General features: G+C 41.8%; 1 protein-coding gene across 1 annotated transcript in view; it reads left to right on the top strand.

Annotated features, from left to right (window-relative positions):
* LOC122924955 (NACHT domain- and WD repeat-containing protein 1-like) overlaps positions 1 to 14,949 on the top strand; it is a 38,432-nt gene extending 23,483 nt beyond the window's left edge. Inside the window, exons 14-21 of the mRNA XM_044276501.1 lie at positions 1,300 to 1,500; positions 2,336 to 3,219; positions 6,103 to 6,242; positions 9,054 to 9,182; positions 10,792 to 11,123; positions 11,558 to 11,691; positions 14,390 to 14,518; positions 14,691 to 14,949. Of these exons, the coding sequence (XP_044132436.1) occupies positions 1,300 to 1,500; positions 2,336 to 3,219; positions 6,103 to 6,242; positions 9,054 to 9,182; positions 10,792 to 11,123; positions 11,558 to 11,691; positions 14,390 to 14,518; positions 14,691 to 14,949 (2,208 nt within the window). The remainder of the gene's footprint in view (positions 1 to 1,299; positions 1,501 to 2,335; positions 3,220 to 6,102; positions 6,243 to 9,053; positions 9,183 to 10,791; positions 11,124 to 11,557; positions 11,692 to 14,389; positions 14,519 to 14,690) is intronic.
* The last annotated feature ends 607 nt before the right edge of the window (positions 14,950 to 15,556 follow it).

Here is a 15,556-nt window from a genome sequence, read left to right as displayed (position 1 = left end):
TTACCTCCACCATTCCCGGCCCCCTTAACAGGGACCTCCACAGTGATTGCCCCTTTAACAGTGACTGCCACAGTACCATGCTCCCTTAACAGTGACCTCCACTGTACCCCGCTCCCTTAACAGTGACCTTCCAGTACCCCGCTGTCTTAACAGTGACCTCACAGTACCCCACTGCCCCTTTAATAAGTGACCTCCACAGTCCCTTGTTCCATTAACAGTGACCTCCACAGTGCCCACCCCTTTAATAGTGACCTCCACAGTCCCCCACCTCCTTAACAGTAACCTCCACAGTGCCAGCCCCTTTAACAGTATCCAACACAGCTGCTGGCCCTTTATTTGTGACCTACACAGTACCCCGTCTCATTAACAGTGATTTCCACAATAACCTGCCCCCTTAACAGTGACCTCCACAGAGCTCAGTTCCCTTAAAATGTCACCTCCACAATACTTCGCCCCCTCAACAGTGACTTTTACAGAACCCTGCCCCTTAACACTGACCTCCATAGCGGAAAGTCCCCTTAACCGTGACCACTACCGTTCCATGTCCCCTTAACAGAGATCTCCACAGTGCCTGCCCCCTTAACAGTGACCTCCACAGCAGCCGCCCATTTATTAGTGACCTCTACAATACCCCTTCTCCTTAACAGTGATTTCCACAATACCTGCCCCCTTAACAGTGACCTCTACAGCACCCTGCCCCTTAACACTGACCTCCATAGCGGCCTGTCCCCTTAACTGTGACCTCCACAGCAGCCTGCCCCCTTAACTGTGACCTCCACAGCACTCCGTTCCCTTAACAGTGTCATCCACAGTGCCTTGCTCCTTTAAAGCTGACCTACAGCAGTGAAGCAAAAATAGCTTGGTTGTTATGGAAACCTGGTGTGAAACTGTGTATGTGGAGACTAAGGGCCTGCGAGCTTCTATTGGCTGATAAGGGTCATGTGACCGTGTGTATGGCAGTTGAGATATGAGGAGAAAGACCTGCAAGCTTCTATTGGCTAATGAAGGTCATGTGATGTGCCATATTTGCATATTTTTTTTTATATCTCAGGAATGGTACGTGCTAGAGAGCTGAGACACAGTCTAAAACCTTGCCGGACACCTAATGTACCTGTGTACCAAATTTCGTGATTGTAAATGCGACGATGCGGATTCCTTTAGCAGACATACATACACACATACATACACTCAGCTTTATATATTAGATATCAATCTGTTCCTAATAGAACTAGAGGTGCATTTACCAAAAAGTTTATAGAGCCTGGGTTGATCAGTAATTGTTACTTTTTCTATTCTAAGACTCTCAAAGGATTGATAAATGAGTTCTCAACCGTTCTGGAATTGGCTACTGAAGGTAGACCACTCATGGTAATCTTGGATGGTACAGACGAGTTATCAGAAAGTGAAGCACATCTGTCCTGGATACCCACAGAGCTGCCCCCACATGTATACTTCATTGTGTCTGTCTCATCAGACTGTGCCTCCTTCAGGCATTTACAGGTAATCACAAGTATTGTTGCTTCGTGTTTTTTATTGTATTAACGGAAAATGTATCTGCCATTATCTGGCAGTAGTAGGTAATGGCAATCATAATGTTAACTTTACCATGGCATTCCCTGTGCTATAATATTTAAGTGCACTGTAGCTGGTCACAGCCAGATAGCTACAGGAGAAGGATCAGGTGGACAACAATTATCCCCATGCCTGAGTTTGGCAGATCCAGAAACTCCATACTTTTTCTCACAAAGTAAAGGGCTTGTTCACATGACCATATGGCTTTTTCAGTGTTTTGCGGGCCGTTTTTAACTGATCCGTTTTTCGTTTCAGTAGTGTTTCTGGTGGGTTTTTTTGCGGACCCATTGACTTGAATGGAGCCACAGAACGTGATTTGCGGGCAATAATAGGACATGTTTTATCTTTGAACGGAACAGAAAAATGGAAATACGGAAACGGAATGCATACGGAGTACATTCAGTTTTTTTTGTGGAACCATTGAAATGAATGGTTTCGTATACGGAACGGAAAAAACGTTTGTGTGAACGAGCCCGGAATCATTGGCTTTTTCTATAGATCTATATCTATGAAAAGGTTCCATGTCTATGAATAGCGTGATACATGCTGTTGGTTTGATTGGTTTGAGCCAATTGGGGGTTAATGAACTGTTGGTGATCATCAAGTCAAAGGATCTACATGTGATATCTCTCATAACGTTCTCATATAGTATCCTTTTATTATGTAGACTACTCAACGTACATGAAATGCCTGCAATACACCAGTATTAAAATGCCAGATTTCCCACTGTTTTCTTAGATGTTTCTATTATATTTTGTTGCAGAAACTTACATTGGAACAGAATATTATTCAGATACCACCATTGAGTTCAGTGGAAATTATTGACATGATTGAGTCTTGGCTAAACAGAGATTGTCGTAAACTCACTGGGCAACAAAGAAGAGTCCTGATTGAGGCCTGTACCTCATGCCCTCTTCCACTCTACGCAGTTTGCTCATATATGGAGTCACATCAGTGGACATCCTATACCACTGACCGTGAAATCCTTTTGCATCCTAATATCTCAAAGATTTATTCCTGGCTCCTATCAAGACTAGAGAAAAAACATGGAGACCAAGTAGTAAAAAAGACCACATCATACATCTCATTGTCCAGAAATGGCATAACACAAGAAGAACTCTTAGACTTGCTGTCACTTGACCAAGCGGTAATGGATGAAATAAGACAGTACCAGGGAGTGGTAGTACCAGTGTTTCCAGAAGTACTCTGGATCAAGTTACGTAATGACTTTGGGATCCACTTGGTGGAACAAAGGACAGATGATAGCTATGTCATTAACTGGGCTCACAACCAGTTTAGGTCTGTGTGTATGAATAGAAATGTGAAGTCAAAGGAGCATCAACTTTCTATCCACTCTGCTTTTACCAATTACTACCTGGAAAGTCAAAGTCGCCATAGACTTAATAAAAGTGATAGTGTCACAGCAATCATGCCACTGTCATGGGTGGTAAAGCATGAAAACCGAGCTGTCCATGTGTTTAACCTGCGTAAAATCCTTGGAACATCATATCATCTGTTGCAATCTAATCAACTACAACGTCTGGTGACAGAGTGCATATTCAATTATGAGTACCTGCTCCATAAAGCTTGGGCTATCTCCGTGGTGGAAATCCAGGATGACATAAAAGCTGCTATAAATCCTGAGCGGTAAGGCCTTTAGTATGGAGGTGAACGTGTTTGACCATAAGAGAGGAGCAAAACTTTGAAAAGTCACTACGTGCCATTGTTTATGTATCACAAGTACGTATTTGCTACATGTATTTGCTGAATGCAGTAAAAGTTATCTAAATTCTAATATTTTGGCCTCCACTGATGGTGCTATAATAGAAGATTTTTACCTTGGTGACGGAGAACATTTTTAAAGTTTTTGCTCCCCTAAAGTCATGATATTGCATATGAAATGATACCAGTTTTACTCCAGAATCTGTTATTATTGACTTAATCTTCTTGAAATTAATTCATAAATTTTGCTTAATTTTAATATATAATATTTACTTTTTCTGCAAGCTTCATTACCATTGCCTAATTTTAAAGAGGATATCCCATTATTAATGTAAAAAATAAATATCATACATAATCTAGTGCATGACAACCTCTTTCTAAGGTTCATTTACACGACCGCAAAATAAAGATCTGCCAAAAATACGGACGACGTCCGTTTTGAATCAATGTTGCATCCATTTTTTGTGGCGGATCTATTGTAATAAGGCTTATTCTTGTCTGCAAAGCAGACTAGAATAGGACATGGTCTATCTTTTTTTGTGGAGCTGTGGAACAGATCCAGCTGCTGGTTTGAAAACTGTAGAATATTTTACATGGGAAAACCTCTTTATGGTATTTTTACAAAATTTGAAAGGGGTCACCAAAGTATAGTTTGTACTCGTGCAATTGTGTTCCCCACCCATTGTCCATTATTGGATTTCAGGGGGTTTAGAATAGTTGAAGGCTAGTGTAGACTAATAAGGAGTGCACATGTTAACCCCCTCCTAAGCCGACCCAGACACTCAACAACCATTTTTCTCAGTAAAGAATTATGTGGCACTCGGCCACTGTTATTACACACAAAAACAGCCGGGTGACCCTGACCAAGTGTGCCACCTCATACAAAAAAAATTAATAAATTATAGATGGAGCATTCTCTTTAAAGGGCATAAGAACGTCATGGATGAAATCCTCTGCTTGAGAGGCCTCTCATCTATGACCCAGAACAAAGTTGCTCTGATATAGCAGGCCTTCATTCTGGCTCATTGATGGAGATCCCAGGTGACAGACCTGATCCATGATTGGGAAACCGTACTCATAGTTTTGCACTGAGGTGTGTTGGGGCCACCAGTGGAATTCATTGTGGGGTCCACCCTTCAGCTACAAGAAAATATTACCTGCTCATTTTCAGGCCTTATTCACAAGAATGTGTGATTTTTGCATGCAATACAAGGTGCAAAATTATAGCAATGTGCAATATTGTACACTGCACTATATCAATGTGAGCTTTCCTTAAAGCTATGAAAACCCTTTTAGGTGAAAACTTGGCCTGCCATTGGCAGGGGAAAGATTTAAAGGGGTTGTCCGGGTTCAGAGCTGAACCCGGACATACCCTTATTTTCATCCAGACAGCCCCCCTGAGGCTAGCATAGGAGTATCTCATGCTCCGATGCGCTCCCTTGTTTTCAATAACACACTGCCGGGCGGAAACTTGTGCCTGGCAGTGTGTTCGGAAGACGTCACCGGCTCTGATGGACGGGCTTTAGCGCTGCCGTAGCCGATTTACTGGTGACGTCACTGGGCTTCCTGGCAGCCTTATGGAGAGCACCGTTATGTCACCGGATCTCCAAAAAATGCCTTTGCCCTGCGCGATTTAGCGCAGGGCAAAGGAGAGCATCGGAGCATGAACTGCTCCGAATCTCAAGTCAGGGGGGCTGCCGGGGTGAAAATGGAGGTATGTCCGGGTTCAGCTCTGAACCCGGACAACCCCTTTTAAGGGGAGATTTATCATCCCTAGATGTCAGAAAATTGGTGTAAAGAAGTTGCAAACCCTAGGTTTACGACTTTTTAAACACCATTTATGTAGAAATCTTTCCAGAAATACAATTTGCCCTCGCCACTTTCTGAAAAGGGAGAGTGGCATGGGTGTGGATGGATCTATCATTGTTTATGACAGTTTTCTTGTGTGAACGATAACTGAAATCTGCGCCAGCTAAGAGGTATAGTAGATTTCGTTCTAGGCACCATTATGACAAGGTGCGTGCCTCATCATAAAATAAGCACATCCTCTGGCTATGCAGGGGATATTAAGACCAGTGTTGAAAACGCCAGTCTTGATGAATCTCCCCCTAAAGGGGTTGTCCATCTGTTAATATTGATGTCCTATCCTCAGAATAGGTCATCAATATCTGAGAGATGAAGTGCAGTGTAATGAAAAGGAGCGTAATTAGGAATCCTGAGGTTCCCGGCAGTCAGTAATCAGTCAATGTGATATTCCATCATTTTTTATGATGGGGAACCCCGATTTGAGGTATGTTAAAGGGGTTCTCTGGCTTTGGAGCTGACAACCCCTATCTTCCAGACCTATGCCTCTGAACATAAAAATCCAGACTCAACTGCCCATGGTCCCACAGATGATCCCCACGTGACCAGAAAGTGTCTGGGTCCTATGACTGCTGCTACCAATCATAGGCCTCAGTGGTCACATCGACTTCAGCGTTGCGTCACAGCTGTGAGATACCGTTCAAGCTGCTGTGACTGATGAGACCTGTGATTGGCCACAGGACCCAGCGGATTGGCAGGGATTAGAGAACCAAAAAAGGTGTTAAAACCATAAAGGAACTGCAAAAAAAAACCGTCATCCCAAGCCAGTATTTTGGCTATGGTTTTTTATTGTATAGATTTACCATGGGTGTGGATACCTGAGACTCTTTCTAGCATTGCCTTGTATCAGTTTTCACAGAAAAATGTGTACCCCATCTGCAAATTTACCGGTTTATATGATATTACGTCACAGACCATGCCCTGATTCTGCTTTCTGATTGACAGGCCAATACTTGATTTGAATCTGCTATCTGAAACTCTTCAGTTATCTATGAAGGTGTTACAGAGAGACCCCTGTCAGCTGGCATCACAGCTCAAAGGACGACTGCACCAGATAGATGCCACCGACATACCTGTTGCCCCCGGTAAGTTATAGCACCAAACTAAATAATACTCGGTTCATTTCTAATTTCTTAAACTATGCAGTTTTGGAAGCCAAAACCAGGGGTGAACCCAAAACAGAAAAGTCATATCTGTCCTGTATGCTTTCTCTCCTATATGATCCTCTCCTGATTTTGGCTTCCAAAACTTCATTAGGAACTTGACCACGTGGCCGTACCCATACTGTGCTGCAAGTTAAGTATATATTATACCTTATCCTGCAAATCAGTGCCTGGACCTACTGCAAATCCACCATGCAAACCGCTCTTGGAGGAGAGACAAGAAAGATCGCCTTCGCCATATTTGTGTTCGTTTCTATCACGCCCCAGTAGTCTCACTCATTAAACCAAAATGATGTGATATTAATATTTAATGTATATAGGAAATATATGTAATGATGCAACAATAACTCTAAGGGAGCCGCTACGGGTTATATAAGTGGTGTGGATTTTCCTAAGCATTTACAGAAGCACTGACGTGGATGACATTTTCACTAATCCCATCCACACACTGCAGAGTCCACACCGAAATCCGCACATAACTGCACAGGTGGTGCAGATTTTAAATCTGCAGGACGTCAATTGATGTTGCAGATATATACAGTGTATTTCATCCTTTGCAATACAGAAGGCAGAACGAAAATCTGCAGCAAAATCTGCACAATTTGGTGTGGATTTTGCCATTGTGGGTTTCGGACAGGATACACCGAGGATTTTTGGCTGCATAAAAACTACAGTGGACCTGCTTACTTGTGGCCATACCTTAAGGAAATGTAATATTCAGTTTAACTTAAAGGATTTATCCCATGACTAATATAAAAAAATTAACATCATACATCATATAGTACATGACAATCTCTTTCTAACAAAGCTAGAACCAGACCTGTACCTCACATGGATCCAGAGATCTCCTCATTCATTGCTCTGCTAGATTTATATCAGACTGACAGCTCAGGGGGAGTGTCCATGCTCTCCCTATCACAGCTCAGGGGAGTGTCTTATATGCTGCAGCTCAGGGGGTGTGTCCATGCTCTCCCTATCACAGCTCAGGGGGCAGTTAAAGGATAAAATGGAGCGTGTGCGGCCGTCTCAGTGAGCAGGTCAAAGAAATATAAAAAAAAAAAAAAAACAGCAGGTGGCGCTATACATATAGATTTTATTTAATAACTCAGTGGCTATGCTAAATTTTTAATTACATGCAATTACAAAAGTATTTGAAAAACGTTTTTCATGGGACAACCCTTTTAAGGTATTTTTACATGCAAAGCCTCTACAACTGGAAATCCGTTTTATACATGCGAATGGAGTTGTTTCTGTAGCATGTGCATGGATTTCTGCAAACTCCCTTCAGATATATGGAACAGTCATAGAAATTTTGCAAAAAAAAATCTGCTCTGTGTAAACATATCTTACAGAAAAGTACAACCACAGCAAAAGGTAATTCTTCCTTACAGGATCTCGCTATATATCTATAAAAGCGGGATCCTGAATGAAAACCCAACAGACTCCATTATAGTCAATAGGATCTGTTAGGCCAGGGTTCAGCAACCTTCGGCACTACAGCTGTTGTGAAACTACAACTCCCAGCATGCAAAGCTTCGGAACTGTTCTCCGAACTTTCATAGAAGGGAATGGAGCATGCTGGGAGTTGTAGTTTTGCAACAGCTGGAGTGCCGAAGGTTGCTGAAACCTGTGTTAGGCTCTGTTTGGGTCAGTTATATGCTGCATCACTTCTGTTATTTTTATTGTTCTGTTCCTCAAATGGAGCAGAACAAAGAAATAAATAGCAGTGGTGTGAACTCAACCTAAAACCTCTGAAACACCCACAGTATAAAATACTGTATACTGATTGTACTGTAGCACTTTTAAAGGTGTTGGTAGTATACTTGATAGATCAGCATCAAAGAATTGTTTGACCAGGTCTCTAAGCATGTCCAGGAAAATTATCTCAATGCACAATTTAAAGTCTATGGACTCCTGTGATACAAGGGTTAAATTTCAGTTTATTTGAAGACTATCACTTTCTGTTTACTGTAAGTCCTGTCAGCTGACGGCTCATGTGCAGCTCTTATCTCTGATCGCCTGACCTCATAAACACTTAGTATAGCTATATTATCATTGAACTGATAAGAATATGGCTTAAAGGCTATGTACATCTTTTGGGCATTTTTTTATTATTGCATTGTACTCATTCTCCGCTAAAAATCATTTTTAAATTGGTCTTTATTACAAATATTGATCCCTTTTTTCTGTACAAGGTTGAGATGCTCTAATAGAGGGGTCTGAATTTGCTCTCTGCTCTGTCAGTTGGGGCTCTGACAGGCTCCTTATCTCTGCTCTCTGACATTATAAACGCTCTTTATAGCTCAGTGTTTACTGATAAGAATGTGACTTAAATAAGCGTTTGTCTTAGTAAATTAGAGAAAAGGGTTATTAGATGACTGGCACAAAGTGAAAGTAAAAAAGTACAATTCAAAACAGTTAACCCTTTGTGACAGAACAGCTGAATATTTTTTATAAAGACCAATTGAATTTCTTTTTATTTTAGCCCGTAATGAGTAAAATTCAGTCATAATTTTTTTTGCCTCCGAAGGTGTACATAGCCTTTAAATGAGTGTTTATGAGGTCAGGAGATCAGAGATAAGAGCTGCACATGAGCTGTAATCAGACAGGACAGAGTAAACGTAAATTGACAGTCTGCAAATAGACTGAAATGTAACCCCTGTATCACAAAAACTGCTGAGGTTTTGATAGCCTTTACATTAACATTTAACCAACTAATTTTGTTAATTCTAGGTGATCCAAGGAAATATCCGATACTGCCGTCCTTGATGTCTCAGTGTCAGCAGTCCTCTATTGCCACTTTCATACCTTCGTTCACGTGCCTTCTGCCACCTGGAGGGATTCTCTATGACACCTTAGCAGGTACGATGGCTGTCTATTTCACATAATTCGCATGAGTTTCATGCAAACTGTATTTGAAATACATCTGTAAAAAATGTGTGGACCATTTCTTTATTAGTTCTCTTACTTTTAAGTGCAGATTTTCTTTAATGTTATTGTATATAAATATTGTACAAAGATATCATACAGAATGAGATACCTTTACAATCATAAATAACTCTCCCTGTGAGCACCAGAGCATTATATCTTAAATAAAATCCATACAGTCAAGTGGCTGATATGCCTAAGGGCATGTATTCAAACTCCATTATACTTAAAGGGGTTGGCCACTTTCTGGTTACCGCTGAACGATGTGTTTGTGAGATGATTACGGTATATGGCCCTTACTAATATAGTCTTTGTTGAAATTCTGCACTATTTTCTATATTTTATAATGTATACTCCTCTGTTTACAAAGTCTATTGTGCTGTCCACACAGAGGTCCTGTCCATAAGATGGCCGCTGATGGAGGGTCATGTGACCAGGCAAATCACCTCCATGTGATGCCTCCTCCATGCATATCCACTGCACCTACCATATCTACTTGTTCTGTTGGGAGTTTAGAGCAGGTGCAGTGGGTTTGACTGGAGGAGGCTGAGTTATGTCTGGTCACATGACCCTCTATCAGCAGCCATTTTATGGACAGGACCTTAGTGTGGACAAAAAAAAAATATTATTTGCATCGCCATATTCTGCCCCCCATAACTTTTCTGCCCCCCCATAACTATGGAGCTGTGTGTAGGGTTCATTTTTTTACAGGGCAATCTGTATTTTTCAGTAATACAATTCTGGGGTGTGTGACATTTTGATCACATTTGATTCCATTTTTGGGGAAGTGATACAACCAAAAAAATGGTGAATCGTCTATTTTGATTATTTTTCCCCCCCATTACATCGCTTACAATATGGGATTAATACTTTTATATTTTAATAGTTCTGGCATTTTTGGATGCAGCAATACTAAGGATGCTTATTATTTTTATTCTTTATTTTTATTTGTTAAACGGGGAAAGAGAAGGCTTTGAATTTTCATACATTTTTATATTTTTAAAAACTTTCTTTTACCTTTTGTAACACTTTATTTTTAGTGCCCCTGGGGGACTTTAACATGCGATCATCTGATCACTTCTCTCATATACTGCAATGATTTACAACCTGCATCAATAGGAGAAGCACAACCTTCTTGCCTTCAGAAGGCCCAAGGCTGCCAAAGCAACCGAACGCCTCCTGCGATTTTGTCATAGCGCTCCCAGTACTTGACCATGGCAGCTGAGGTGGTAAAAGTCTGTGAACAGCGTTATTGCCAATCATGGACTCTGCCTCCATGGGTCTGCTGAGCTGGGTGGGAGCCATCTTTAAAGTCCTAACTTCCGCCATACATGTACAGCTGATGTTGGGAAGGGGTTAATGTGAATACAAGTCTTCAGTGAAACAGACATATCACGAGACAGAGACAATAGGATCCTTAAAAAACACTGTTGAACATTAATACTGAAAATCCCATAGTAAACATACAGTAACCACACGTTTCTATTACAATAAGACAACTAAGAAGCAGTATTGTACCTTGTACCTCCCTGTTGTTGTATAGGCCACACCGACAGCATTACCGCCGTTGCAGAAGTGCAGGTTGATCTACGAGCACTGACCGCTTCCAGAGATGGCACCCTGAAGGTTTGGGACTTAACGGCGGGGAAGCCTGTATTCACTCTTCATGGCATTGGAAAGAACACCGACTCCATCACTGCGTGTATGCAGAACAGAATAATCGCTGTCACTCAGGACCACAGTTTCCAGATATGGGACCTCTCATGTAGTAAAATGGTCTTCGCTGACAGTGACTGTTTGGATGCCCCTATCCTGACATCTGCTATGGATGGCCAGCTTCTCTTAGCTTTTTTTGATGGAAGCCATTTAGTTAAGGTCAGTATTCAATATTTCTAAGTTTACACTGTCTGAACACAACCTTATCTGCAAACCGCACGGTCCCGCACTGTCCTGCACGTCCCGCCCTATTGCCTATTCTTGTCTGCAAAATGGACAAGAATAGGACATGTTCTATTGTATTTTAGTTTTTTGGGGCGGACAGCACATGGATGACATCCCTGTGCTGTCTGCATTTTTTACTGCCCCATAGAAATGAATGGGTCCATGTGCGATCCACAAAGAAATGCAGATTGGACGCAAATACGGTTGAGTGCATGAGGCCTTCAGCCTCAAAAGTGAGTCAGGATGAGTGAATCTTCCCCAATGCGTATGAATATTGCTTTACTAACTCTGCTCCGGTGAATTTAATGTACATGTAAAGTGCCTTTTGTATTTTGCTGGTATTTTATTTGTGATTTTGTGTCTTCCAGGTGTTTGACTTGGCTGACTCCTGTAAGATTATCTGTCAGATAGACATTCCTGCCGATGAAACACCAGTCCATAAAAACCACTCCATTCTGGTTTCTCGGAATTCATTTAAAGAGTACATTGTATTTGCCTACAGGTAAGTCCAACATAGTAAATTGTATGGGGCAAGCTGTCTGTATACTGTATCTACTATGATTATTGCTGACTATGTAGTTCTTTGATTTACAGGTATATGAAAATATAGGTGAATGGTTCTAAATGCAATAATAATAATAATATAATATTTTCTTTATTGTGTTGTGGAAAAATTATTGTTCGCCGTATGGTCGCCATCTATCCTATGGAGATGCGCAGATTCGTTCACATTCGCGTTCGCATCTGCGCAGAGACTTTCGCACGATGGTCTGGTTGTCCCGACCTGTAGCTGATTTGTGCCCGGCCTGGTATTACTGCAGGATACTTTCTTCATCCACGAGGATAAGCGCAGCAATGGAAAGGGCGCAAATATGTATGTGAACGCTCGATCAATCACATCTTCGCCAGCTAATCACTTCATACCATAACCTGTCTCCCCATTGGTCACCATTGTAAGACTGCCTTCCAGCCAATCACTTCATACCATAACCTGTCTCCCCATTGGTCATGATTGTAAGACCGCCTTCCAGCCAATCACTTCATACCATAACCTGTCTCCCCATTGGTCATGTTTGTAAGACCGCCTTCCAGCCAATCACTTCATACCATAACCTGTCTCCCCATTGGTCATGATTGTAAGACCGCCTTCCAGCCAATCACTTCATACCATAACCTGTCTCCCCATTGGTCATGATTGTAAGACCGCCTTCCAGCCAATCACTTCATACCATAACCTGTCTCCCCATTGGTCATGATTGTAAGACCGCCTTCCAGCCAATCACTTCATACCATAACCTGTCTCCCCATTGGTCATGATTGTAAGACCGCCTTCCAGCCAATCACTTCATACCATAACCTGTCTCCCCATTGGTCATGATTGTAAGACCGCCTTCCAGCCAATCACTTCATACCATAACCTGTCTCCTCAATGGTCATGATTGTAAGACCGCCTTCCATCTTCTGGTATAAATAAACCACGCCTAGCCGTTGGGAGGGAGCCTACTTGAGAACGTCTCTGTGATGTTATTTTGGAGGAATTGCGCACACATCGACGCACACTACACCAAGGATTTCCCAATTGTACTTCTGGCGGTCGTTTTCGGTTGTAAGAACGAGACAAAGGATCACACGGCGACATCAATTGTGCATATTTTACTTATGAAATTATTTTGGTTCATTGTAAATTAATTTTCTTTTGTGTGCCCATAACTGAATACAGCAAGCTCTTTAATAGGACAAACGCTGGCTCTATAGGGCCCCTATTGGATATCGACACTAACTGTCACTGTCTGGCCATTTAAACAGATTTGGAACAATGACTTGGGATATCAGCCTAAGGCCTCTTTCACACGACAGTATGTCCATTTCAGTGTTTTGCGGTCCGTTTTTCACGGATCCGTTGTTCAGTTTTTTGCTTCCGTTGTGGTTCCGTTTCCGTTCCGTTGTTCCGTTCCGTTTTTCCGTATGGCAAATACAGTATACAGTAATTTCATATAAAAAATTGGGCTGGGCATAACTTTTTCAATAGATGGTTCCGCAAAAAACGGAACGGATACGGAAGACATACGGATGCATTTCCGTATGCATTCCGTTTTTTTGCGGACCCATAGACTTTAATGGAGCCACGGAACGTGATTTGCGGCCAAATATAGGACATGTTCTATCTTTAAACGGAACGGAAAAACGGAAATACGGAAACGGAATGCACACGGAGTACATTCCGTTTTTTTTGCGGAACCATTGAAATGAATGGTTCCGTATACGGACCGTATACGGACCGCAAAAAACGGCCCGCAAAACGGAAAAAAAAACGGTCGTGTGAAAGAGGCCTAAACCTAAGCCAAAGGGTACAGCACATGACTCAACTCATACTTTAACCCCTCAGGGAGCAGCCTGTTTTGGGTCTTAGTGACCAAGAATTTATTTTTTTTCCATTTTTTCATTTTCTTTCCAAGATCTATAACTTTTTTATTTTTCAGTTGATATAGCCATATGAAGGTTTGTTTTTGCAGGACAAGTTATATTTTTGAATGCACCATTTTTGGGTACACATAAGTTAGGCTACTTTCGTGCCAGCATTGTTGCTGGATCTGTCATGGATCAGCAAAAACGCTTTCGCCATAATAATAGAACTGGCTGCATCCATTATGAACGAATCCGGTTGTATTATCTCTAAAATAGCCAAGACGGATCCTTCTCTAAAACCATTGTAAGTCAATGGGGGACGGATCCGTTTTCTTTTGTGTCAGAGAAAACGGATCCATCTCCATTGACTTACATTGTGAGTCAGGACGGATCCGTCTTGCTCCGCATCCCAGGACGCACTCAAAAACGCTGCTTGCTGCGATGAAACAGAACGGAATGCATCCTGGTGTACTCCATTCCCTTCAGTTCAGTTTTGTCCCCATTGACAATGAATAGGGACAAAATGGAAGCGTTTTGGAAACAGCTGGGTGGATGAAAAAAACAAAAAACTCCAATACCACCACTGTCTTTTTACATTGTAAATTTTGCAACATTCACTTTGCGGCAATAACTGATGGAAATAATAACAAGGAAAGTGTGAACTTGGCCTTAATCTGATCAAACTAATACAAAGCTGCTGCTATATTCTTTATTTTTTTCAGAGTTAGATGCTAAAATGACTATGGGCAGAGCAATGTGCAATTGGAAATGATCTTGTGTTTCCTTTGTGACAGGAGTGGGAAGGAAGCCATGGTACTGAATGCCAGACGAGGAGCGGTCGTTGCCAAACTCACTGCACAAGATCCAGTGGCTTCGGTTCAAGGTGTGGCTGTAACAAAGGAATATTTCCTACTGATCTGCAGGTATATAATGAATAATGCAAAATATTCCCTTTCACAGGAATGTAAGCGTTTCCTCTAAGGCTAATTTCACACAAGCAAGTTTTCCGTCCGGATGCGTTCCACTAAACAGAATAATATAGGACATAAGTAATTGGTATTTGATCTCTAAAGTCTAATAAACACTGTTTTGCAGGTATCCTTCGCCAAAATTACATGACATGGTGCATATAGAGCTTTTCAGTGTGCACACATTTGCCTATATTCGCACAGTGAAGGGCTGCTGCAATGACTTCATTACCAAGTTTGCTGTGAATCGTCAAGGATCTCACGTGGTTGCGTTTTCTCGGCTCCCAAACGCCAATACCACTGAGATAGTAGTTTGGAATCTAGAAACAGAGGACCATAAACACATGGCAAAGTTTTCATCGGTGCCACTAGGAGGTAAGCAGTAGTAGTTTTCCGATAAGAACAGTCGCATGGTGTTATTTGATAAGTGTGTATCAGGCACAGAGGTGTGACTATTTGTCCAGAGAAATTAACCCAAAATGAGAAGTAAAACTGATGGTCATGTAAAGAGAAAATTGTTGTTTTAGTACTAGAGATAGACTGATCATTGAATTGCACTAGTAACATAAAGAATGTGAGACCTCCATGACATTGCTTCCTCTTTAAGGCCCATTTCACACAGGCGAGAATTCCACGCCGGTGCAATGCGTGCGGTGAACGCATTGCACCTGCACTGAATCCAGACCCATTCACTTCAATGGGGCTGTGTACATGAGCCGTGATTTTCACGCATCACTTATGCGTGAAAATCGCAGCAAGCTCTATATTGTGCGTTTTTCACACAACGCAGGCCCCATAGAAGTGAATGGGGCTGTGTAAAAATCGCAAGCATTCGCAAGCAAGTGCGGATGCGGTGCGATTTTCACGCACGGTTGCTAGGAGACAATCAGGATGGGGACCCAATTCTTAATACAGAATGCTTAGTAAAATGTCCATTGAGGGGTTAAAAATAATAAACTAATTTAACTCACCCCATCCACTTGATCGCGTAGC

Source organism: Bufo gargarizans, chromosome 1 (genome assembly GCF_014858855.1).
Source record: "Bufo gargarizans isolate SCDJY-AF-19 chromosome 1, ASM1485885v1, whole genome shotgun sequence".
NCBI classification, from domain to species: Eukaryota; Metazoa; Chordata; class Amphibia; order Anura; family Bufonidae; genus Bufo; species Bufo gargarizans.
The sequence above is the reverse complement of the archived record's forward strand: the minus strand, read 5'-3'. Positions and strand labels throughout refer to the sequence as shown.